The 25,322-nt window shown below is 39.5% G+C and overlaps 2 protein-coding genes across 4 annotated transcripts; one reads left to right on the plus strand and one right to left on the minus strand.

Moving 5' to 3' along the window:
- Positions 1 to 689: 689 nt before the first annotated feature.
- pdk3 (pyruvate dehydrogenase kinase 3) lies at positions 690 to 14,662 on the plus strand. Its single transcript, XM_005809855.2, has 11 exons — positions 690 to 1,115; positions 5,484 to 5,625; positions 5,729 to 5,800; positions 6,601 to 6,785; positions 6,869 to 6,958; positions 9,421 to 9,498; positions 9,672 to 9,748; positions 9,853 to 9,954; positions 10,039 to 10,146; positions 10,239 to 10,352; positions 11,087 to 14,662. Exons 1-11 carry the CDS (start codon positions 1,013 to 1,015, stop codon positions 11,234 to 11,236), a joined length of 1,221 nt encoding a protein of 406 aa, XP_005809912.1. The 5' UTR covers positions 690 to 1,012; the 3' UTR covers positions 11,237 to 14,662.
- A 54-nt stretch (positions 14,663 to 14,716) lies between these two features.
- On the minus strand, positions 14,717 to 25,100 carry pcyt1b (phosphate cytidylyltransferase 1, choline, beta). Of its 3 annotated transcripts, none has more exons than XM_023326437.1 (8): positions 24,886 to 25,100; positions 21,194 to 21,293; positions 20,200 to 20,316; positions 19,959 to 20,110; positions 19,194 to 19,272; positions 18,944 to 19,086; positions 18,545 to 18,733; positions 14,717 to 16,926 (listed from the first exon to the last, which is right to left on the minus strand). In XM_023326437.1, exons 1-8 carry the CDS (start codon positions 24,964 to 24,966, stop codon positions 16,702 to 16,704), a joined length of 1,086 nt encoding a protein of 361 aa, XP_023182205.1. In that variant the 5' UTR covers positions 24,967 to 25,100; the 3' UTR covers positions 14,717 to 16,701. The 3 variants fall into 3 exon arrangements, with proteins under 3 accessions (XP_023182205.1, XP_005809910.1, XP_023182206.1); XM_005809853.2 differs by lacking the exon at positions 24,886 to 25,100 and adding an exon at positions 23,710 to 23,873; XM_023326438.1 differs by lacking the exon at positions 24,886 to 25,100 and adding an exon at positions 21,366 to 22,568.
- Between the last annotated feature and the right edge of the window lie 222 nt (positions 25,101 to 25,322).

Raw genomic sequence — 25,322 nt, forward strand, 5'->3', positions numbered from 1 at the left:
TACCTCTTTCTTCCCCATAAATGAAAATAATCTAATAATCAAACAATCAACAAAAGACACACAATTTTAACTGTTCACTGTTGTATATATGTTTGAAAAACAATTAGGTTGATTACTTTTGTGCTTTAACAGGAGGTAAAATGTTAGTTTGACATAGAAACATTTTTGCAGCTCTCATATAATGGACCTATTTAAAGGAATGTGCATTTAAATTTTGTTTGATTTTGTAAATAAGATCAAACTTTAATTAATAAATATTTTCCATCAAGTAACAAGGACGAAAATGTAAAGTGGCCTGCTAATACCTTTCACAAAGTGATGGTAATTTGCTGTTTCTTAGGAATGGAAATGACCAAAACTGCCAGAAGAATGTAGAATATTTTGTTTAGTGGTGTATTATCCTCTATTTTTTAGTTATTTGTGGGAATCTTGTCATGCAAAAAAAATATATAAAAATTAAAGCATTGAAAATATATGCTTTTAAATCCAGAAATGGTACTTTGAGCTACATAGTATACAATACAAACGACTTCAGAAGGGCACTTTTTTTTTTTCTCCTGGGGAACAAAAGGCTACGCTCTAGCACCACCTAGTGTCTATCTGTGCACATTACTGACTTGTGGTCGTCATTGGTTCCTTCGAAGTCACAGCGTGTCGCGTTTTACTTTGAAAAACGTCACAGGAAGTAGGTTTCTTCCACTCTGCCGCTTTACAACGACGAGCCGACCTGAATATCTAGAAATGTAGACACAGGAAGCCGCAACGAGAGCTCTTCGTGTCCGCTGGTCATTCATCGTCTTATTTACATGAATGAGTCCCATCGGTTCGTGTCCACTGTGGACGGTGGAAATGTGGACGCCGAAGACAGACACGGACCGGCCGAGTTTCTGCCATCGCTACCGGCGGTGAAGATGGCAATGATGGTGCGGTCGTGTTATTTTCTCTGACTCTGAAACGTCACATCCCAAACAAACAGACAAATACGAGACGAGCGTCGTTGAACTTTCAAAAAATGAGGATCTTCTTGTGTCTGCTGAAAAACACTAACCCCAAAATCGAGTATTACTCCCGATTTTCACCGTCTCCGCTCTCCATCAAGCAGTTCCTGGATTTTGGTGAGTAGCCTAATAATAATAATAAAATAAGGAATGGCTTGCAATTGGAGATGGCAACTACAGCAGGGGCCTTTTATAGTCTCATGTCAACTCTTTCAGATGCTATTATGGGCTTCTTAAAGTGTCACAGTGAATGTCGGACTTTAGTGATTCTTGACAGGGACAAAAGAGATCCTATCGATAAAGTACAAAATTTGAATAAAATATACACAAAATAATTTTTTTTTTTTTTTTTCAAATATCTGACTAAACTAACCTGGGCCATGTGAGCACAACAATGTATGTTTTCCTGGTGTTTGCTTAATATTTTTTTATTTTAAACATTGTAGTAGGTGGATGGTGTCTTTAAAATCCCTCGTCCTGGAGCAGAACTCAATACATTATAATAGTTTAAAACAGTTAAAGGAATACTAAGATAATATATTATGACAATTAAGTATAAGTATTCAAATAAATAATTATAAAAGTATCAATAAATTTAATTAAAAAAATATATTTTATATATATTTTCCAACTCAATTGAAATTTGTCCCAAGTTTTTGTCAACACCATCAGACATAAAAAGAATGTAAATTATTTTTTTTTTAAATCAGGCATTATTGGGGGGCATCAGTACTTCTGAGGACCCCATGACCTCTTCCTTTCTCTTCCTTTGCTAAGAGGGCAGCTCTCGTTAGCTTGTTATTCTTTAGTTTTTTCTTCTGTTTTATTCCCACGTTGTTCGTCACAACCATGATATGTCAACACCATAACTGACAGTTTACAAAACTTTGAAATTTTGTGAAATAAATGCTTAACTTTAGTGTACTGTAAAGATTGCATGGACCTGATCAGCTACAATATGGCCTCCTTCAGAATATAAATTGAGGTAGTTTGGCATTTCGTCAACTCTTTCAGATGTCCACTCCATCAGAGTTAGTCAGTGTGACTCTTTCAGTCATAATGTTGACAAATCTTACTTAAGCGTGCAGTTAATTTCCTTTTAATGTATTTTACATAAAGGGCATTACTTCACATGTATCAAGTATTTCTTTTTACTCACTAGTTTGTCACTTCCTTCCGTTCTGCATAAACTCCGTCATGCAGTCAACTCCGTCAGATGGACTTTATGTTGTTTTTTGTTTTAAATAATTTTTCTTTATTTCTTGAGATGCATTTGTCTGTAAAACTGAGTAAAAATATCACTAATAGGGTCATTAAAAATAATTTTATATTTATTTTTGTTAGATGGTGATGACAAAGGTCAGGGTCAGGTCCATTAAAAATTAAATAAAATTTAAAAAAAATGTTGCAACTGGGAGCCTGCATCTTTACATTTCCAAAACATTATTTGTCATATTTGTATACATAAGCCTGAGGAATAATTGTAATTAAAAAAATGGGGGAAAATTTAAACCCATTTTGTCCCACTTTTCAAGAATCACTGACTTATAAATAGAATAAGAGCACCACCACATGTTGCAGGGAAACACTATCATAATGAGAGGTGGCATTTGAATTGATTTGAATTTACTCTTACTGTGGTAACTCAGCCATGCTAGCACAAGCAGCAGCATGCAGGCTAGTGGTGGTGCGTGCAGGTATACAGCACCTCCACTCACATTGTTGTAGTTGCTCAATAGGACTTAATAATCCCCCCCAACAGGTTCCTCATACAAAAAAAATAATTAAATCATGATTCATTGTGTTAAAAAATGAAAGTCATCATGACTGTTTTCATTTTCAAAAAAAAAAACAAACTAATTCAGATTTAGATATAACAAGATATACCGTAGGATCACACTCCTGCACTCAAGGCTTTTCTTAATCCATATGATTAAACAGAAGCTGTTATGTAATTTGTCCCCACAGCTGTGGTTTGGATGTGAGCAACAGGAAGTTTGTGTCAACTGTTGAGTCAAGACCAAGGGTTTTGTTGGTGTTACCCGGTCAGCAAAACCCTTGTTTTATTTGTCAGCAAATAAATATAAATTTTTAATTGTTAGCATATTGATGTTGATCTAAGTTTGAAGAATTTTCTAACTGGTTATTTGGGAAAGATACCAGAACAAAAGCTGCTTGTGCCCTACCATCACAAAAATAAACATGTACAGAGTTCAAGCCATATTTGCAGAAGCAAACACTCACTGTGGATTTGTCATAAAACATTGTTTGAATCTGTGGGAAAGCACCTTATGGCTACTGTAAAGGATGTTGGAGGAGGTGTGATGCCTCTGGGCCTGTTTAAGGCTTCTTGGGGGGGAAAAAAGCGTTAAAAAGCATAATTTCATAAACATTTTTGAAATATCATGAGATTTTAAATTCAGATCTAATGATCTCAGGTCACATCCCAGTCTTTAAGTAGAATAAAGATCCAAAACATGTGGCCAGATCAATACAGAAATGGACACAAAATCTGCCATGGCCATCTCTCTCCCTCAGCGCTAAAATCTTTACATACAGTATTAGTACAGTACTTTGTTTTTGCAATCCACACACATTCCAGTAATATGGCTGATGGTGGGTGAACTTTTATCTGATGTAGGTCTGATTACTTACCTTAATTTTTGGCCTCTTTCTCCACTTGAAGACAATTCAGTTGCACAAAAGAGTTTTCTGAAACTCTTGCAGGAGATGCTTTGTTGCTGTTTTTCTAAAATGGGTTGTAACTTGAGAGCAGCAGATTTTGACCGAGTCACAGATTTGCCCTCCAAAGGCTTAGTAGGATGCGTGAATCCTTTCTTGCACACATGAGACGGCAGGCTGGAAGGACACGATGTACTGTCAGATACGATAGGATAAAGTGAAAGGTGCACAGAGTTGTGGATGTAGCTGAAAGATAATTTAGCAGAGTGACATTTTCTTCTTGCACTCAAATGTTAAACATTAATCCCTCATCTCTTTTTGCTCCAAAGATTTATGATCTCCAAGTTCAGTTTCTCTTATCTGCTAAAGCTTAAGTTGGAAGAGAGTGAGCGAATCTCCAGTCGGATAACAAAGGTTGGGTATTATCTTAGAAGCTGAAAGGTATTGCGCTTTCTTTTCTCAGCCTCAAGATAAGTGCTATTAGTGTTTCTTATCAAAATCACAAGCTACAAATCAAAAGTTGAAAGCAGATTATGAGAGTTCAGGTGGGATGTTCCTTAAAGATTTTTCCACATACAAGACTGCAAGAAGAGTTGAGAAACGTGTTTTTGCAGCCTGGGAGTGAGATCACGTGGGCAGCGCAGCACTCTCCACAGTTTATTTTCTTGAAAGAGTCTCAAAATTGAACGTGTACCTAGAAATTTGCTGGTGGCCAATTTTGAGTAAAATACTGGTCAGAAACTCTAAATGTAAGCCATTTGAAAGGAAGCACAACATGTGGCAAGAGTGAGCGAGCAAAAGACTTTTAGTGGATCTGTCTTGTAAAAAGGTGGATTTGGAAACATTAGGAGTGTTCTGGAAATCTGAAAGTCGCAGTTATGACCTTCAATCTCTGCAATGTGCAGTGGGGGCAATGCTGTTTGTAATTGCTCATATAACTTACTAAAGTCAGTTTCGGATGTCAACTCAGTCATTTTGTCTTTGTTTTAAAATAGAGTAAACCCTTTTTTTTTACAGCTGTTCTCTCTGACTCACACAGTGTGACCTCATCTCTGATCCTCCATATTAAAATAATATTTTTTCTACAGCTGTTCTAATATTGTCATCTGTTGTAATAGAAAGAAACTAATTGGCTAACATTAATGTTGATCGCCCAGAGCTAAAAATATATATATATATTATTATTATTTGGGCGTTTCCCAATTAGTTGTTTGGGAAACGGCCAACTAATTGTTTGCTCTCTCCTTAAAATAAATGTTTTTAAAACTGCATTTAGAACAGTTTGTTTACTTATTTTACAGAGGCATTTTTTATTTCTGCTTTCGTTGTTAAACTTACCAGATTGTCAGTGAACCTCAGCAACTAACCTTTGACCCTCCATGAGTAAAACTATTTTGTTCTCCTTCACACATAATAAGGGCATAACAGATTATGTTTACATGACTTGAGCACAATCATTGGTATTGCTTTTGCAGCTTTGGTTACATGCTGTGAGAATTTGTTTCTGTCTCTCTAAGAATTCTCTCCTGAATGTCAGGATGTTGACTGATTGGTCAGTTAATTGGTCGGAGCGTGATACAGTGCCCAATTAGCCATGAAGCCGACATTATGCAGCAGATAATTGGAAACCTGGATTGCATAGAAACCATTTCCAGGCAGTTTTGATCCAGCATCTTTTATATGAAAAATGGCATGTGTGACTTTTGGGAGGTTTCTGTTTGCACAAAAGCTCAGAAAACTCTACAACAACTTGAAAACATTGCAGTTAACACTAATAAATGCAACTTTTTCACCCTTGTTCAGGCAGGGACAATGCCTGTGAGAAAACATCCTACATGTTCCTGCGTAAGGAGCTGCCAGTACGGCTGGCCAACACCATGAGAGAGGTCAACCTGCTGCCTGACAAGCTGCTCAGCCAGCCGTCTGTCAAACTGGTCCAGAAGTGGTAACGGCTTCTTTTCTTTTCTTATTGGGTCGGTTCCGGGCAACAAAGTTTATGATTTGCAGGGTGTGAAAGTTGACTTTTGGTCTCTGTTTGACGTGATTAGGTACATGCAGAGCTTCGTGGAGCTGCTGGATTTCGAGAACAGGAAGGCAGAGGACCCTCACACTCTGAATGAGTGAGTGAATATTGACTTTGTGATTAGAAATGTAAAGAATGCATTAACAGTTTGTTCAGCTTTCAGTGAATCTAGAAGCAGGAGTTGAAACATTGACTCTGTGCTCATATATCTGTGCTGACTGTGTCCCTTACTGTGTGTGTGTGTTGGTGTGTTGATATCATAACAATACCCCGTCTGATAAACAGCCACGCAAGACTGATAAACGCATGGTAAGGAATAAGGAGAGGCTTGACTGCATTGTGAACTTAACTCTTGTTGACAATGACTCAGCAGAAATACTAAGCTGGTACTTGCCTTCCCCAAGTGTTTTCTTTTTCTTCTTCTTTTGAGTTTGATTCTCTCCTCATAAAGTCATATCTGAAGAATCTAAATGGTTTTGGATTCTAAAATTATGTCTATGCTACACCTTACAAAAGTAGTTGTTACATTATACACAGGCTACAGTGAATTTTTGTTTTCATTCCCAATTAGTCTGGCGCCCCTAAATAAAATCCAGTTCTACAGACTTTTGTTACAGATGTCACAAACTTGTACATAAAATAAAAAAGCCTGGATACCCATGGTAACTCTGAATTTGTAGAGAGGACATTCACAACAAAGATCTGCCCTTTTATTGCAGTGTGGTAAGAAGAAAGCTATTGATAGAGGAAGTCCTACTTCCATACTTTTGAAATTTTTCCTTTTTGCGTCCATAAAATCCTATTAAAATACACCGAAGTTTGGTTTTAATATAGACAAACGTGGGAAAAGTCAGAGCTGACGAGGGGTTTGCTCCATCTTCTTTCATTCTCGTTTAGTTTTCTGGAAATCTTGATTGACATCCGAAACCGCCACAACGACGTCGTGCCCACCATGGCTCAGGGCGTCGTCGAGTACAAGGAGAAATTTGGCTTTGACCCCTTCATCAGCAGCAACATCCAGTATTTTCTCGACCGCTTTTACACCAACCGCATCTCTTTCCGCATGCTCATCAACCAGCACAGTGAGTCTCATGCTCCCGTTGGCGTCACGTTCTCGTTAGGTCCGTCTCTGCAAGCTGGATTTCTCCTTTGTGTTTGTGTTCAGCTCTGCTGTTCAGTAACGACACCAACCCCGCCCATCCCAAACACATCGGCAGCATTGATCCCAACTGCAACGTGGCTGAAGTTGTTAGTGGTGAGTTTAAGAACTGTGCTTTTTTTTGTTTTTGTTTTTGTTTAACCAAGGCCCACATGTTCTTGATCAGTTTCTTAAAATACAAAAAGAGTGTCTTCCATCCAACTTGTGGGCTAAATTAGGCTTTAATTACAGCCTATTATGGAAACATTATGTTTGAAAATGCAATAATTAAAGTATTTTCTTTTTGTTGGATTACTTTGTTGTTTGTGGTTCAGGCTGCTAATTATTATGTTTTCATCAGTTACTGGACTTATTTTCCAAAAAACGTCCATACATATCAACCTAAAATCTCTCTTTTCAGCTTTTTACGAACAGTTCTGTTGTTTTTCTCTCAAGAACCGTGTTGTGTAGCTGTTTACAGGGCAAGAAAAACCAAAAGAAACTCGCATGAAGGCTCACTTCAAGCGATATAACGTGCTGTACCTCTAGGAAATTTCTTCCAGATGTTGTTGTAGAGAACAGAGTCCTCACATGTAGAAAGGTTACGTGGGGAAGAGCTCTGCAGAAAAAAAAAAAATAAACTTTCCACCAGGTGTGAACTTCTCTCTTTTTTTCCATTTTCTTTTAAGTTTCTTAGCAGGATGCAAGAGAAATAATGGGGACACGGTCTGGTTAGTGGGGACTGTTGGCCCCCATGGCAAATATTACAGCTTGGAAATGCTTTCCTGTTATTTCTAAAGTTGTTTTCTGGATGTTTATTTTAGGGAATATGACGACCAGAGCAGACGCTGTCAGAACTTAGGAATACGCTAGAATTAGATTCTTTCCAAATCCCATAGCATTACAGTGTTAAAATAGTGATCCAAAACAAATTGCCTTTATTTGTTTTGGATCTCTCCCCACTGCTGCTAGAATAATATCTATAATTGATTATTTGGAGTTGCAGTCACTGGAGATGCACCAATTAATTAGTTTCCTCCTGATTTTTTTCCATTGATTAAATACATCAGTATTTAACCTACTGCATGGATACTGGCGCATATTTTTGAGTGCCTCTAATAATGGATGGCGACCTATGCTTTAGTGTGTATATGAGAATAACCATGGATTTAACACAACTCCATAAATCAGCTTTTCATTGGCTTTTTCACCTTAACATTGGCTGATATTTGACTGAGGTTATTGCAGCATCTGTCAGTATCATATTTCCTGTGAAGCTGGCATTACAACAGCTCTGACACGATTGCTCCACCTCCATTGTTAACATTTAAATCTTTAGCTTTATTTTTCTTTTAACAAAAAAGTGTTTTCAAAATTGCTTGGTCTCATCTCCTTGGGTATTTCAAAGTGATGCCGAATTATGTGGTGAGGATGCAAATATTTTTTATATCTTTTTTTCCCCTTTTGTTAATAATTTGCGGTTAATTTTAAAGGGAACCTATGCAAAATTCCCTTTTTGCAGGTGTCTATACTTTCATTTGGGTCTCTACTGCTTCTAAAAACAGCCCAAGTGCTTAAAAAAAAAATTAAACACACCCAGCCGTTTTTTAGTCTAGAAAATGAGCCATTTCAAAAACCTCTGGAATGTAATACCACAAATTAGCAGGCACTGACCCTCACCCAGCAACTCAAGCTGAGATGTTTAGTCAGCTGGTTTTACCGCTGCATGCTCTGTACAATGGCTGTTGGAAAAGATGAGTGTTTTGTTGCTGACGTGCCATTCAGAAACCACTTGTTGCATTCTTGCTGGTTGTGCAGGAACCTCTACTAGTGTTGTACGGTTGTGTTTGCAGCCATTTTCACGTGCGAGTTTAAACATTGAGTTGTGGGGTTTATTTGCATTTAAAACGAACGGCTCATTCTGAAAGGAGCTCAAAATGGACAGAGCTGAACAGACTAAAATCTCATTATCCAATAATGATTTTGTGCAAAGAAAAAAGTTATGAACATGTTTTGTCTAGCCCATAGACCTATCCTAACTCGTTCCAGGAAGCATCACAGGTGACCTTTGACCTCTGCTTTGTATATCAAACTCCTCTGCGGTTGTTTTTGTAATAATATCCCTTTATAATCCACACAAATGCCAACAATGCTCTGTGCCTTGCCTGAAGGGAAATCCAACCACCAGCCTCTCAATTATTCCAACCTGCTGCTCCACCTGAGCCACAGCTGCCTCTGGTTGTCTGTGTTATTTTAATTTTTATTTTTCTCAGCCTGCTCTCAGGGGGAGTCAAGAATGTGGCCTGACCTGAGCTTGTATAAAAAACATTTCTGTGCTTCCTGAGCGTTTGGGATTTCTGAGAAATTAGTGGCTTCCTCCGTCACAGACACGCATACATCACCGATAGTTTCAAAAAACATTTCATCAGCGTGGATCAAACGCTCTGAGTGAACCGCGAGCGGACAGAGAGAGCATTAGTGACCCAAAGCATGACTGCAAATATAAACAATGGACATTCAGCTGCTCTGTTCTCAGCCTTTTTTTTTTTTTTTTTTTTTTTTTTTTGCTCTCCTTCTAGATGCCTATGACACTGCCAAGATGTTGTGTGAGAAGTACTACTTAGCTGCTCCTGAGCTCAAGATTGAGGAGTTCAACAGTAAGTGCATTGTGCATTAAACCCTGCGCCTCTTTTAATCTGCCACACAGATGTTGCACCAAAACATGTGTTTGGATGCTCCGAATTTAGCTCCATAGTGATTAAAGTATTCACTCTGTCATTAACTTCCCAAGAACCAGCTTAAAGAGACTTTCTTTCTTTTTGTTTTCCAGTGAAAGCTCCGAAGAAGCCCATCCAGGTGGTATACGTGCCCTCGCATCTGTTCCACATGTTGTTTGAGCTCTTCAAGGTGAGCAGAGCTGTTCTCTTTAAATATAATGACTTGGCTGGATTTTCTGTGAAGACCCCTCTGCCCTCATAAGCTCAGTTTATAGACGTTGTGGCTGTTTGCAGAACTCCATGAGAGCGACAGTGGAGCTTCATGAAAACAGTAAGGAGGGGCTGCCGCCAGTGAAGGCGAGAGTCACTCTGGGTAAAGAGGATCTGTCGATAAAGGTAAATAGATCTGCGCATTGTGACACATGAGCTTTTTGTTTCCGTGTTTTTATTATCTTTAACTCTTCCGGCGTCTGTCTCAAGATCAGTGACAAAGGAGGAGGAGTTCCTCTGAGGAAGATAGACCGTCTCTTTAACTACATGTACTCCACTGCCCCGACGCCCAGCCTGGAACCAGGAGCCGTCCCATTGGTGCACCCGCTCTCAAAATCATTCGGTTTTATGATGATCTAAATTAGCATGTAGATGGTAAGTTTGTTTTTCTTCTCTTTTCTCTATTCCAGGCTGGTTTTGGTTACGGTTTGCCGATTTCCCGGCTCTATGCTCGATACTTCCAGGGCGACCTGAAGCTCTACTCCATGGAGGGAGTGGGCACAGATGCTGTCATCTATCTGAAGGTAACCTGGGTCAGCCAGATGTGGAGTAGTAGTATTTTTATTAATATGATTTAAGTAAACGGTTAGGATTTTAGAGAATCTTTTATTCAGTTTCCAAAAGAAGAAAATGGGGATAAGAGCATTTCTGGTGTTTTGTGTTCGCAACATCAATGACTGTTTGTCAGCTTGTGATATTAGAAAGCACAGACTTCCTTTAGGGCGTCTTGCTGCTTGTTCACCTTGCGCTTGTAAGTTTGTACAAGTGCAAAAACTTATTCTGGCCACTAGGGGCAGTCTCCAACAGACTGTTTTTTTTTATTAAAGGAAGGTCCGGAGTTTTGATAAACCTGTTTTCTAGGCAATATATTCATGTTATGAGCTTAATTTCATCTTTAGAGTTTGGAATTGTGTCTCCATTTTAAATGTTATTAACTAATTGTATATAATTATATATATTTTTTAGACTTAAGAGTTACTTCTAACACATTTAACTACTGATTCAGCTGAAACAATCACCAATTCTTACATTATTGAATTTTGACAAACCGGTATTTAGCACTGACATTCAAACATTAGTTGAACTTTATTGGTTTATTACACTGAATGAACTTTTGAAGGCCATGCATACCAACACCTCAAAATAAAAGCCCAAAAAAGTCATACGGACCTGTTCACTTCAGCTTGTCTCTTTCAAGCTTCCTTCTAGCTCTTGACTGTGTTTTTCAGTGAATGACTTCTGTTTTTCTCACTTAAAGGCTCTGTCCAGTGAGTCCTTTGAACGCCTCCCTGTGTTCAACAAGTCAGCTTGGCGGCACTACAAGACCAGCCCCGAAGCGGACGACTGGAGCAACCCCAGCAAAGAGCCGCGTGACGCCAGCAAGTCCATATACAAAGCCAACAGATAACTCTGCATGGCCTGCCAGCATGAAACGGCTGCTCTCTGTGTGGAGCATGTGCGCTGAAATGTTGCCCGTGGGTAAAAGCTTCATTTAGGATGAGACTTGCTTTCACATTGCACTGGTGGTGAAAGGTTTGTTAGGGTGTTGTGACCCAGATTTACATTTGCACCCAATTGCAAATAACCTTCTTTAGCGTAGCTTTTGTTGTTGTGGCTCAGAACAGAGTGAAAAATTCTCGGTATTGTAGCTGCAACGTATCTAACCCCAATTGTAGATTCTATCAATTTCATTGTTGAAGTTAAATTCTCTGCAACACTCCTGTCTTTAACCTCTTGTCTTGTGCCGTTTTCTGACGAAGCTGTTCCTCCCTCTGGCCAGATAAGCCCGACTCAGCTGATTGAGTCTCTTTCTTGGCTTTAGAAAGATTTATTCTGTTTCTTTCTCTCAAAACACAGTGCAATGTTTCAGTGCAAATGAGAAGAGAAGGAGGTTTTTATTTGTGTTTTTCTTTGTGAAACACGTTTGATTAAATGCGCCAGTAGGCTAGTTTGTTATTATTGTGGCAAATACTTGTTTTGATTGCACTTTTTCAGATTTTTAGTCAGGGTTAATTGTTAAAAATGATATTTATAAATTAGAAACTAGATGCACCTTTTTGAAAAAAGAAAGTAGAACAGGTAATGCTTCAAAGACATTACATTTAAAGCTCTAGACGTGATAACCTTTTTTGTTATATTTATGAAAGAAAGCCTTATTTCTGGGAGCTTACTATATGCTTTTTTTGTTTTAGAACCATGGTTCATGGTGTAATGGATTTTGAACAATTTTAAAGGGAGGCAATGAAAATGAAACTAGTCTAAAATACTTTTGTTTATATTTTACTTGCTTAGCTTTATTGTCCAAGATTACCCAGCCACAAACCAGTACTTAAAAGTAATATCGCTCATCAGACACTACTGCTTGCAACCCTGATTAACAACTACTAAAAGGACCAAACGAGTCATGTATGTATAAGACACACAACCATTCCAGCATTGTGCGCCGAGTAGCTTTCCCAACACCAGCAATATGTAATGTATTAATGTTCATAGGTACAAATGGACCTGTAGCACCTGAACAACGGACGCTGTTCTGCTTGTCATCATTTCATGCTGCTGTGGGGAATAAACAACAGGCTCACTGCTTTGTGCGCTTTTGGCATCATCCGGTCGGCCTTGTGTTTCACTTGAATTCCTGCTGATCCCTGCAGTCTTCTGAATGAGTTGGAACAAAGTTTGTAAATGTACTTTTGCGTTTTCTTATGCTGAGTTAAAGTGAACTAGATGTTGCAGTTGTTGTTTACTTTTTTGATATTTTAGTGATGATTTGAACATCTAGTTTATGTTTTGTTGTTTTAAAAAAAAAGCTGTTATTTAAGAAAAAGGGGGAAAAAAAGGTCACACGGCACACAAAGATGAGTGTTTGGAGAGGCTGTAAGAGGAAAATATGTTCAAAGAAAAGACCCTGGATTGTGAAATATCTCAGAGCGCTAAATAAAATCCATTAGGTTCTCCCATTTTATTTCACCGAGGAGCTTTTTTTAGCAGTTTATTAAGTCTGTTATATTTATTCTTTAGAGTGGTTTAGTGCAGTAACTTCAAATGTCATTCAGAGCTACATGAAAAAAGAAAAGACTGCAGTTCCACATTGACCAAGTCTTTAACTTGTGTGCCGAGCGGATGATTCAGTTGTTTTTCAGGCCATGTTCTGTTAGGCTGTTATACACGGTTAATATCTTTTGTGCAGCAGGTAACTCTCTTAGTGTCTGCATCTAGTATAAATCCTGATTATTATCCAATTGGTCGTGCAGGCTGACACCAACAACTAGTTTGGGAATACATCTGCCATCTTACAACAATAAGTTGCATAAAACATTATCGTTAAGTAAACGAGTGTCATTTTATTAACCTTTACACCACCGTAATGTTTCCATTCGGTGTTTATGGATGCAGAAATGAATATTTCCACAGGAAATTTAGGTTGGAGGCGTGCATCACCATTTCTGTTCCTACGGGAAACGTGTGGAGAGCAGAGCATACAAAGCCCTTACAGTCAGAGTATCTGCTTAATATAAAAGTAAAGCAGTATAAAAATAATAGTAATAAAAACATCCACTTTTTCTTACACAGTGAGCCACAAGTTCCCGCAAATAGTTACAATTCATGAATATTTTAAACAGCTTTGAAAATGCTTTTAACTGCCTTTAACAGTTCAGACATCAAATCCTTGTATGGGTAGATTCGAACAGTGGAAACAATCTTAGCACTACTGCAGAAGCTAACATCCATGGGCTTTCTTATTTTTGCTCTCAGGGGGTAAAAATCAATCAAGGAAAGCTCTCCTGGATTGGTTGCTTTCTGAACTACACTCAAAAGTTCCACAGAAAAATCTCCATTTATTGAACATTCCTTTGCATATCTAAAAATGCTTTACATGTTCCCCTCTTTGAGTGCGTTCACACAGGAAGATCATTGGTTATGCACAACCTCCATTTCCATTGTTAAAAGAAATGGACTGTTATGCAAATCCCCATCCAATGCAAACACAACAATCTCTTAAGGCACATAAAATATCGTTTGTATTTTAGAGATTGAAGTTCTTTTGAGACCCCCTTTGGAATTGCCGCATGTCGGACTGCCATCAGGTTCAGCCTCTGGGACAAAGTCAATCTGTCTTTATACAAAAAAAGAAGACACCAAGAGAGAATCCTACTGAGCTTAAAATTTTACGTCTTTACAGAACATAAGTTCAATGGTTCTGAACTATACTATTCAGTCTGAAGTAGTTTCCTTCTTTCATCTCCTTTAGCGTCACCTGAAGTAAAATAAAAGAAGAATGCGGTGTTGGAAAATCTTCCACATCCTGTATATGCTCCGCATTTCACCACTGCCAATGCCTTCGAAACCTGCCAGTCAAACTGAGGGGCGCTTAGTCACACACCTGCTGTAAAAAAAGAAAAGAAAAAAAAAGTGCTATGTTATTGAGTAGCAGTAATTGTGCGGGTAAATGTTTGGTCTCCCTTTAGACCTGTCCTAAAAATGTACTTTTTGACTTAAAACAAGACGCCGCAACACAGACGATCCTCCATTTTCATGCTCGGATGTTGTGAACCTCTGCTGTCATCAAAACATCTACGTGATCTGTTTCAAAGAATATGATACATATATAGCAGATAAACCTAGCGTGTAAGCTGTACATATAGTGTGTGGATTGATCACTGTGTTTTTCATCCTTCTGTACAAATTGCTTAAATTATATATTTGTATGCAAGATAGACCAATAATGCCACATTCACCTGGAAGTAACAGAGTAGACTCATCTCGTCAGTCAGCATGAGATCAGCAGTAGAAACTATCAAACCTGACAATAAAGAAAACTCTTGTGTGGTCCGTCCGTCTGTCTTGTTTTTTTGCTATAATGAAAGAAAGACATGTCTGGCAATATACATTCTGATCTAAATCTTTATTAACTTGTTAAGCCTTTTGAACAATGGTGATTTAAAAAAAACAGACATAATTTTAAAGTGTTTACATACAGTGGAGATTAGCATGTGCATACAGGACATAGAATGTGTCTACATTGCATTAAAGTTATAATTTAGTTGGTGATGGAAGCTCATCTGCACTGAGCTGGTATGGGCAAGCAGACCTGAGATAAACAGATATTAAGCAAGTTTCTAAAGGTAGTCACATGGCGAGTTTTACTTTTTTTTTTTTTTTTTTTACACAATTCAAGTATCATCTGAGTTTTTCTATGGACAACTGACATCATATCCAAAGACTAAAAGAATGCATGGTGCAATAAATTATACAGATGCAGACAAGCTGGTTGGCACCTCTAGTAAAGATGTTTAAAAAGCCTCAAAGTAAAATAATTTACTGTAGCAGCGTGATGTCATATTTAAAGACTTTGTTTAGACATTGTTTTAAATAAAACACCCAGAGGCACAGTTTGTGGTATTGCCAACAATTTCTTTAAAATAATAGCAACCATGGCAGATTTGTTTTAAATTTATGCAACACTTTTTTCTTTTAAAGTTTCTTAAGAGTTTCTGTGAGTTTTTGTTTCCTTTAGGCTTAAATATGACATGAGACACAAGGCTATTTCTCTTAGCCACTAGGATGAGGACATTTGTCTTGCCATCAGGTACAACAAAAGTAACATTGATCTTCTCTGTAACAAAGCCTCTTGGCAGGATTGGCCAAATACATTGAAAAACATCACGCTCACTGGAGGACAATCCAAAATAAACAGCCAAATCAATACAGAAATGGTTCCCCAGACACAAAATCAACCTTCTTTCATGCCCATTTTAGTGCCTGGATGTAAAACCCACAGGAAACCATTGGAGCAGCGTTCCATAAGAACGTCACGGAGGACCCAGGACTCTGGATACGTAGATTGTGCAAAGAGGTACTGTGCCAGACATTGTTTTGTTGAAAACAAGATTTTTAACACGGAGTTTGCGCTTTCACTAAAGAAATACAGTCAAATTAGAGGTTGGGTTATTCAGCTTTTTTGATTAGGAATTTAAGCTTTTGCATATAAGGTGACTTTATTTTAGGACTTTTGATTCATCTTTACCAGTGGTGTCATCAAATTCGTGAATGCAGAATTTTGATTTGAATAATAATTCTCTCGAAAAGTGCTTTAAAAAGGCAAAAGGATCTTATTAGTAAAGCTTGAACTTTTGGGGGGGGGGGGGGGCATCACAAATAAAAATGGTTCAAACTAGCATTAGTGGCGTGTTTTGTGTTGCCCATTGTAACCTTTCTGCTATTGTAAGCTCTATGTTTGGGGGATTCTAGAGTGAAACTTATGGAAGGATGGCATCTTACAAAGTAAGGACAAAAAGCAGGACAAGAAACAATCCAGTGATATTATAAGCAGGCTGGTTGAAAGTCTGTATTAGTCCCGGACAATCCAAAGCAAGTCCTCTTCACAGATATTGCACAGGATTCTTGTCTATCCATCCATCGATTTTCTAACACTCTGGTCCCTAGTGGGGTCAGAAGGGGTGCTGGTGCCTATCTCCAGCTAACGTTCCAGGCGAGAGGGGGGGTCACCCTGGACAGGTCGCCAGTCTGTCGCAGACAGGCTTCTTGTCCTTGTAGAAAATGGAGACATTAAATACATCGAATAAATCCACATCCTGGTCTTCGCATCTCACCCTTTTTTTTCCTGCTTGGGTCTCCAGAGAATGATGGCTTTTTTATTAGCTCCACAGGTCCGGACCACAGTTCCCCTGATCAATGTCAGCATTGCAAATCTGCAACGTCTTTGAGGAAACCTGGTTCTGTTTCCAGGCGCTGTTTGAAGAGAAGTGTTTGTTGTTGTTGTTGATTTGTTTTTGTTGTTGTTGTTTTTTTTTTTTTTGGTGAGGTGTTCCCAGGCAGTGTACCATAAAGTGAAACGTTTCTATCTGAATCCATCTATTTCTCGTCTTCGTCGCCTTCACTCATGCTGCTTATCGAGGCCGATGCGCCTTTGGGGGAGGTGGGAGGCGAGGGCCGGGCGTTGTACCAGCGGGCAGGGGGCGACGGAGGGGACGGGGAGCGCAGCGGGGACAGTTCTCGCGGGGGGCTGTTGCAGGGCGATTCTCTGGGTGACAGAGCGTAGGACAGCATCCGACCACTGCGCTCCTGAAACACTTGTTTCTATTCAACAGCAAAAGAAGAAGAAGAAAATGAAGGTTTGTACGTGTGTAGCTTATGATTTGCAGTGCAATTTCTAAACCCAAAGCAGACCTGGGAACAAATTCTGGTGAGTAAACACAACAGGGTGGATGTTATAAAAAATGAAAACACTCCCCCTGGCTTCTTTTTCTCATCCGATCCTTGCTTGTTAAAATTCCACCTAAATCACTGGTGAACCGCAATCGGCCCTTAAGGGCTGGTGCCCTGCATGCTTTCGTTTTTTTTCCCCTGGTTTAACACACCTGAATCAAATGAATGGTTCATTAGTCTGCTCCTGCAGAGCTGGATGAAACGCTCAGGAGCTAATTCAGCTGTCATGGAGCAAGAACACGCATCGGCCCTTGAGGACTGCCTTTTGACGCCTCTGGCAATTTATTGATGGGATCCGGTTAATTTTGTCCACCTGAAAGGTCACAATTTGAGTTGCAAACATTGAGGCTAAGACAAAGAGGAGGAGGCAGAACTCTGGCTTGTCAGGAGGATTGTTGTTTGGCAGGACAGATGTCGTTTTAGGTAGGTTGGTGGTATAAAATAGAAAAAAGTAGCCTGATGGATTCAAAACTGGAAGACAAAAAACCCCCAAAAAGAAATATATGGGAAAAAATGTATGTGTTTTTTTTTTAATTCAAAAGGTTACATACACTAAGAATGCCTTTCAACAACTTGGAAGAGCCCAGTCTATAATACTCGGTTTCTTAGACTGAATTAAGTTAAATAGAGGAATATGTGTGTACACGTTTCACAGGAAAATCACAAACACACTGCTTCCTTCATGGAAAACTAAATATGACTCGGTGAAAGCAACAGGGAAAGAACTGTTGACCTTTGCAAGTTTGATTCATCCAGAAAATGCAAAGTGTCATCCACTGAAAAAGAATTATAAGCAAGTTTAAACACCTCAGGAATGGCTCAGGAAAGAGTGCAAGATGCGCGTATGAACCTCAGAACTGAAACAGTAGAGCTCATAAATGTCAGGCTGAAGCGAGCAAGAAACTGTCATTTTCAACAATAGAACAATTTCTGTACCAACATGGGCAGGAAGGCCATTATTCCAAATGCAACGCAAAAAGTCATATTACAATTTACACATTTGTTATATCTGCAGCACACAGAGGGTAAGCCTGGAAACACCATCCCAGCTCTTCTGTGCAGGAGTGGCAGCATCATGTTGTGCTGTTGTTTTTCTTTAGGTGGGGCACGATAGGTGGCTTCATGAAGAAAGAACAACATTATGTTGAAATATTGAAACACCAGGCAGAAAGTTGATCAAATGTATCTTCCAAACGGACTATGATCAAATAAAACACAAAGTGGCCTAAGGAAAACAAAATCAATGTTTCGTCAATGTGTGGTAACAACTGTGATTTTTACACATCTTCATCTGTCAATAAATTTTAAAGCAAACAGCAGTATCTAATTTCTGTCATTTTCACTAAATTCAATATAAAACAATAAAAGATCAATTTTAAAAAGATTTAAGCTTCTTGACAGAAGACTTGAATTATGATGAACCATTACTGTGGTGGATATCTGCCTCCCTTGTTTGTAGCATTATAATTGAGTACCATGCTTGACTTACCCATGTCCCATCAGGTCCAAAAAGTTCTAAGAAGTTGCCAATGAATTCTCTAGACTTTTCTTCCCATTTCTGGATGAGATCGTGACTCTTCTCCTCCACACGGTAAACAAAATGTTTACTCTTTTCTTCGACATTTCGAACCTTTTCCTTCATGCGATCTACCTGGTTCTGTAGCCGATACTTCTTCTCCTAAGGGGATAAAAAAATTAAAAAAAAATTTTCAGGAAAAATGATTATAAAAGTGACAAAAAAGGAGGAGTACCAAAGTGTTCAAAATATAATCTAAGATGATAAGTAAATGTTCTAGTCAGGTGACCAGAACTTGCTCTGTCTGCAGCAAATTAAGATTTGGCTGCTGTTCTGACATGATGCAAGTGCAGCAGAGCTGCAATGTCTTACGTTGATGTAGCTGACGTTGAGCTCTTTAGCCGTGTAGCCCCGCTGCAGGTTGCGTCGGGCGTAGACGTCATAGTCTCTGACAATTCTAGTAATTATATCAGAGGTGGAGATCCCCTCCGTCCGTTGCGTGGGCACAAACATCCCTGGTTAATAGTGAAAGATACCAGCAGAAGGTTATTTCGGCCTGATCCTCATTTAGTGGTGAAATGTGCGACATGATTTTCTGATTCCCCGCAGATCACCGCCCGACCTGCTTCTTTGATGTGTTTGTAAACGTCCTCAGATCCTGCTGAGGAGTACGGGATATCATCATGAGCCACAAAATCGATCTGAGAAACAACCAAAGGACATGTACTGTTTGGCAGAAAACACAGCACTGGCAGAAATAAAAAATAAATAAAATAAAACATGAGAAGAGCTCAAGTGAACATGCAGTAGGCCCTTTAAGTTCTGCACTACTTACAGAATCTTGCAAAAGTATTCATCCTCATTGAGATTTTCACAGTTCAATGCATTTTATTTGGGTTTTTATGAGATACATTAACACAGAGTAGTACATCCTATGTATTCTACCCCCCTTCCTCGATAATATCCAGTCCTACTCATTTCATTCAGAAATTAGATGGTAAATAAATATTTTTGTTTTTTCTATGAATGGATTTGCTTCATTTTGTACTTCACCCTGTTCATGCTCGGTACTGGTCAGCCCTGTTGCTATGCATCATATTATTCAACTAGTTTACTGACACTAGCAAACAGTGATCTTGCTGTTTCAGTGATAAGAAAGCATACCAAGAGCATACTGTGCATTAACACACAAAGATGATCAAAAACTACTGTATACTGGCGTAAAACAGGCAGACTTAAAATAAACGAAGGCCAATGTTTGGTCACATCATTTCAACGTAAACTGCATTTGTGGTGAGTCAACCTTTTTCATGTCCAGTTTTTTTTTCTCTCTCTTTCTTAGTGGCATTTTGGGAAGCTGGCACTTGAATGTTTCTCACAAACGCACCTTGTGTTTCTCAAGGAACTCCGGCGTGAGAGTCCACGGTGCGTCTCTCAGGACTTCGTCCACGTAGCGGCAATGCCTCAGGGCTTCATAGCGTTCGTGTTCCGTCATGACTGTGAAACCCTTGTACTTGTGGGTCAGCTCATCACTGCACACTGTTCCAGGAGCAATGGAGAGAAAACACATGAACACAGACAGAAACATCAGACTGTTGTGAAGAGTTTGGAAGAGTAGCCTCTCTTACCTCCTACTATGAGATAGGTGTTAGGAAACAAGTTCTTGGCCTGCATAAGCGCACGAGCGTGGCCCGAGTGGAACAGGTCAAAGATGCCATCTGCATAGACTCTGACCGGCCGGTCCACTAAAAAAAAAAAAAAACAATACAGCTACGGTTAGCGCAATAAGTTAATTGGTGTAATGTTCAGAAAAAACTTAGAAGGGGAAACAATTGGAGTTATGAAAGGCTGTTTTTTTAAAAGATCATCAAGCCATGACAGAGGAAAAGACGAATACAAAGGAGTGTTGACTGATCCGAGATATGACAGAAGTTTACTCCAGTCCCAAGGCAGCAGGCTGAAATATAAGACAAGGGAGCTGCAGGCAGAATCTGATTTAAGGGCTACTTGATTTCGTACAATCAAGTAGCCCTTAAATCAGATTCTGCCTAACCCTAACCCTTATAACCACAGTTATACCAGTATAACTGTGGTTATACTTATTCGTATCAGTATACCCATACCCATACTGATACGTTTCAGTATGGTTATGGTCACATATAATTGATGTGGTTATATCAGTATAACTGTGGTTATACTGATATTGTTTACAAAAGATTCCTTATTTCATGCTATTACTTACTTTGTTTTAACTGCACTCAATTGAATAACTAACAAAGAGTAATTATGTAATTCAATTCATTTGGTGCCAAATTTAGAACTAAAATACAAATTCAAGAGATAACTAAATGGAAGCTACTAATAGAAAGGAATACAGATTTGGAAATATTTATGGCCAAAAAAAAAAAAAAAGTTGTGGAAACTAAATCATTCAATTCTGTGGTCGTAATGTGAGGAAATATGAAAAAGTTAAAGAGATTTGAATACGTTTGCAATGGCACTCACTGCAAATGCAGGGATTCAGACAAAGCTTAGAAAACATGACTTTCAAAATAGGGGAGGAAATCAAACAAAGACAGAGTGAAGAACGGAGATAAAAGCAGCATGAAGGTGAACGTGTACCTGGGGTGCCTCTGCGGGCCTGCGTGATGCTGAGCTTCTCGTGAGGCGCTCGACAGTCGCAGCTGGTCTCCGAGGCGAAGATGGCAGGCTCGGTGAGAGTCTGAGTCAGAAAGGGACTGGGTTAAAGGAAGACCCTGGAGAACAGCGATTTGCCCCTTCCCTCGCCACTTACAGAAACCACCATTAAGGTATTGACTACAGCTGATGCTCACTCTGCACTCTGAGACGGCAGAGACAGAAAGGGCTGCACTCAGTGCTATTGATCACTGACATTCACCTCTCTCCGCAATCAACTGTATGTACTGAACATGACGAGAGGACAAAAATCTTGGTAAGTGTGGCTCTGAAGGGAGAAGTGAACTCTCTTCCACTCTGAAAGGAAATTAAAACCAGAGAGCACAGATGAACAAATCAGATACGGGATATACTAATTTGCAAGTGGCAAGACTATTATCAAGGTCAAAATGCTGCAATGTGAGCCCTCCTAAAAAAGAAAAACTGTGTTGGTGTGCCATCTGTTGACTGCAGGGGAATATTCACCAAATCTCATTCACACCCGTGAAAGAGAGACAAAACAGAGCAGAAAACTGTGGGAGTGTGAGAGGAGGAAGAGAACATGGAAACAGGTTCAGCCAGGCCCCTGACGTCAGTGGCTCCTCCAGGAGCAGCGGCGAAAAATAAGAGTCTGAAACGATGGCGGTTTTCAGGTAAACAGGTAATCAGTTGGGGCGGTTTCATAGACCTTCAGTCGCAGAGAATCTGTGAGGTGGTTCTGGACACAAGCATTTTGTAAGAAACGCTAGCTTGTTATTAAACTTGTGGATAATTTAGTTAAAAATGTCGGAGTAAGACGAAGATGTGGGCTGCAGTCTGTTACTGCAGACTACAGCCCACAACTGTTGTTGTGCAGTAATTACACAGGTAAACATAATTATTAAGACACCACATGAAAATATAGAATTCATTGCTTTAATACAGGTGCAAAGCTTGTTTACACTTGTTTTGTGCATCCTTGCTCTGCTTTTGAAATTAGATAGCATTTTTGGAGCTCCAGAACCCCTGCAACCTATTGGCAATTAACTCTGCTGTTAGTACTTTTTACAACCTCCTGTAGGGAACAGAACTCCGCTTTTACATTACTATGATATTTCAGTAGTTCGGAGGATTCTTCTTTGTACAACCTCTTTAGATTCTCCAAAGTCCTGGCTCGTCTTTCACGCCACAGGTTTTCTATTAGGTCCGGAAAGTGTGATGGACAAAGAAGAAGGTTGATTTCTGTATTGATTTGGCTGCATGTTGTTTAAGATCTTCATCCAGCAAGAAAATCAATTGAAAATGAATTTTCTCTTTTCTGGTTAAAACCCATAGATTTTATATGAAAATATCCCAGTAGTCCAAAAAAAAAAAAAAAAAAACAACCCCACGATGGACTCTGTTCTGTGAAACAGAAACAGGCCCACAGAATGACACATCCTATTTAGCAAATGAAGGGAATGAAGTTCATCTTATGTTTTATCCTTGACCAAACTTGAGATTTCATTCTCAAAAAGCTCAATCAGCTATTCCAGTTAAAATCCTTTTATGGTGGTAGAACAGTAAAAAATAAAAACATAAATGCAATGCCATAAAAATATGGGTGCTTATAAATGTTGCAAGACTGATTTTGTTGAAAACAATTATTTTACTTTTTGAAACACATAATGTACTCAATTAGGTCCAAAGGGTGGAATTTTGTGGACTGTGCTGCACCAATGAACGATACATTTAGCTTGATGCTTTTTCCTCCAAAATTTTTGCTGTATGTAATTTAAACAGGAAAACTCGTAGCTCAGACAGCAGCAGCTACAAAAATCCCTTCAGGAAATATGCCTCATCACTTCTGATTCCCTGGGCATGGTGAGATAGTTGAGATTTAGCAAAAAGCAGATGGCCAAGGTTAAACTTTGTGATCAGGAGAGTACAAGGGCCTATCAGGGCGTGCGGCCGGAGCGTGCTCAGTATAAAGCCCGATCTGGCACAAGATACAGCATCTGGCCTAAGAAGGATTAAAGCGGCAGGAAATAAAAGGACGAGAGCCAGTAGCCATAGCATGAGTAGCCAAGAGAGAGACTGCCTTAAAGAAAACAGGCTGGGACAGAGAAGGAATAGGTAAATGACGACTTGGGGAGACAAAAGGGCTGACAGCATGATTTGTGTCAAAGAGGATTAAAGCGGAGTATCCCAACGCAGGAGGCTCTGTGATTTCACTGCGACAGTTCTCACTCAGCAGGACATTTCTCTTCCTTTGGCAGATCCCTCAACAACAACACCGTCCACTCAGCACTCTGAGCATCTCCCTCATGCAATCCAGGATCTGTTTCATAACAGGGGGCAGAAGAGGAACCTTTTGTTTTCCCCCTACTTCCTGTCTCCCTTCTTCACACACACAGACACACACGCCCACACACACACACAGTCAGTATACACACTCTCATCTCACAGAAAGGCAAGCAAACAGCCGTGCACAGCCTCCCTACCGTCCGGGGATGAGGGCAGGTGTGTTCTAGCTCCTCCATTTTTCCCAAAGCCTCATGGGATGCAGCTGATTTCTCTCTGTTTTGTGACTCAGCATCAATGAGGAGATGCTGCTCTCCTCACCACTCTGTCTCCTCTATTTTCCCCGCCCACTCTCTCCTCTGTCTCCCTCTCCCTCCTTCTTGCCCTTCATCCCACCGGGTGCAGTCCTTCACAGTCAGCCGGGGAAAGACCTGGCTAGAAGCGATGCGGAATCAAAGTCAGGGGAGATTTTTTATTTTCTATTTTTAAAGAAGACACTCTCCACAACAGATTTATGTAAGATATGCATCGTGTTGCTGTAAATACTTAATAATATAAGCTTCCACAATAAGTAAAGACTCTTTAAAAAGCATAATAATAATAATAATATAAAAATCTCATTGGCATTTGTATAACTCACATGGTCGAAATCGGTTTCTGCTCAGTGGGTCTGTATGGCGCATCATGTGTACAGAATGTGCCGACCACGAATACACGGCGCATCAATTGCTTCTCCGGTTGACAAATAGGGCGCACCCACTGTAACCCCGAAGCTGCTGCAGACAAAGACGCATGGAAGAGGACTCACTCCACGGCTATTTCTAATATCAAGCTGCCTCAGAGTACAACTTTGATATTTAAACAGAATAATAAAAAAATAAAATAAAATCCTGCAACAGTCATAACTTCGCAACATTGCGTTACACTTTTCATATGAGAGATTAGGTAAATAATGTGAGTGAGCGTCTGTCTAAGGAGACCATCTGGACCATTTCTATGGTGACGGAGGAGAGGAGAGCGAGCTCCCAAATTTGGACCAATCATCGCCCACCTTAGCAATATAAACTGCGATGATTGGTGGACGAAACCGTTTCACCATTACAAACAAAACAGTAGGCAGAGCATGAATACTAAATATTTAGGTCAAATGTTCAATACATATAGAACTAACTCTAAACTTACTTATGTTACAGCGTGTTATAAAATATATTAAACCAGTGCCAAAACCAGTCTCTTCTTCTTCTCTTTTCAACGGTAAAGCAGTTTATTCCTATTTTACTTAGACGTGGAAAATGCGTCAAACTGTTAACTAATAGCCTAAAAAGATAAGTGAATAAAAAAAATTACGTCTAGTCGTTGTTTTGACCTTATTTTACCTTCCACGATCCTCTTCTGCAACAAAGAGGCGTAACAGCCGCGCAGTCGGGGTTCACTCTGACGCGGCGCTGTTTCACCATCCTGCTCCTGTGGTAGATTGAAATAAGTGAGCTCTGTCCTCTTTTTCTTATTTTTTTTGTTGTTGAATATATCCGTTTTGCTCCTGCCCAGCAGAACAAATACGTCCCGCCCTGTCCAGTCCGTCCCAGACACAGATCAGCTGCTCGCCACTGATAAGTGTGGGCCACCGTCCACACAGCGCCACATGCAGCAGATAATCCGGCTGTCAGACATGCATGAATCCTCCCCCTATTGTAGTTAACTTCATGTATGACATGCAACTGCTTTTAACTATCAATTCATATGAGACGCACAGATTCATCTTAACAGGGTATCCCTGAAAAGTGTTGTTTTCTTTTTTCTGTCTTGTAACTTA

The sequence above is a fragment of the Xiphophorus maculatus genome, chromosome 21, assembly GCF_002775205.1.
Source record: "Xiphophorus maculatus strain JP 163 A chromosome 21, X_maculatus-5.0-male, whole genome shotgun sequence".
NCBI lineage: Eukaryota > Metazoa > Chordata > Actinopteri > Cyprinodontiformes > Poeciliidae > Xiphophorus > Xiphophorus maculatus.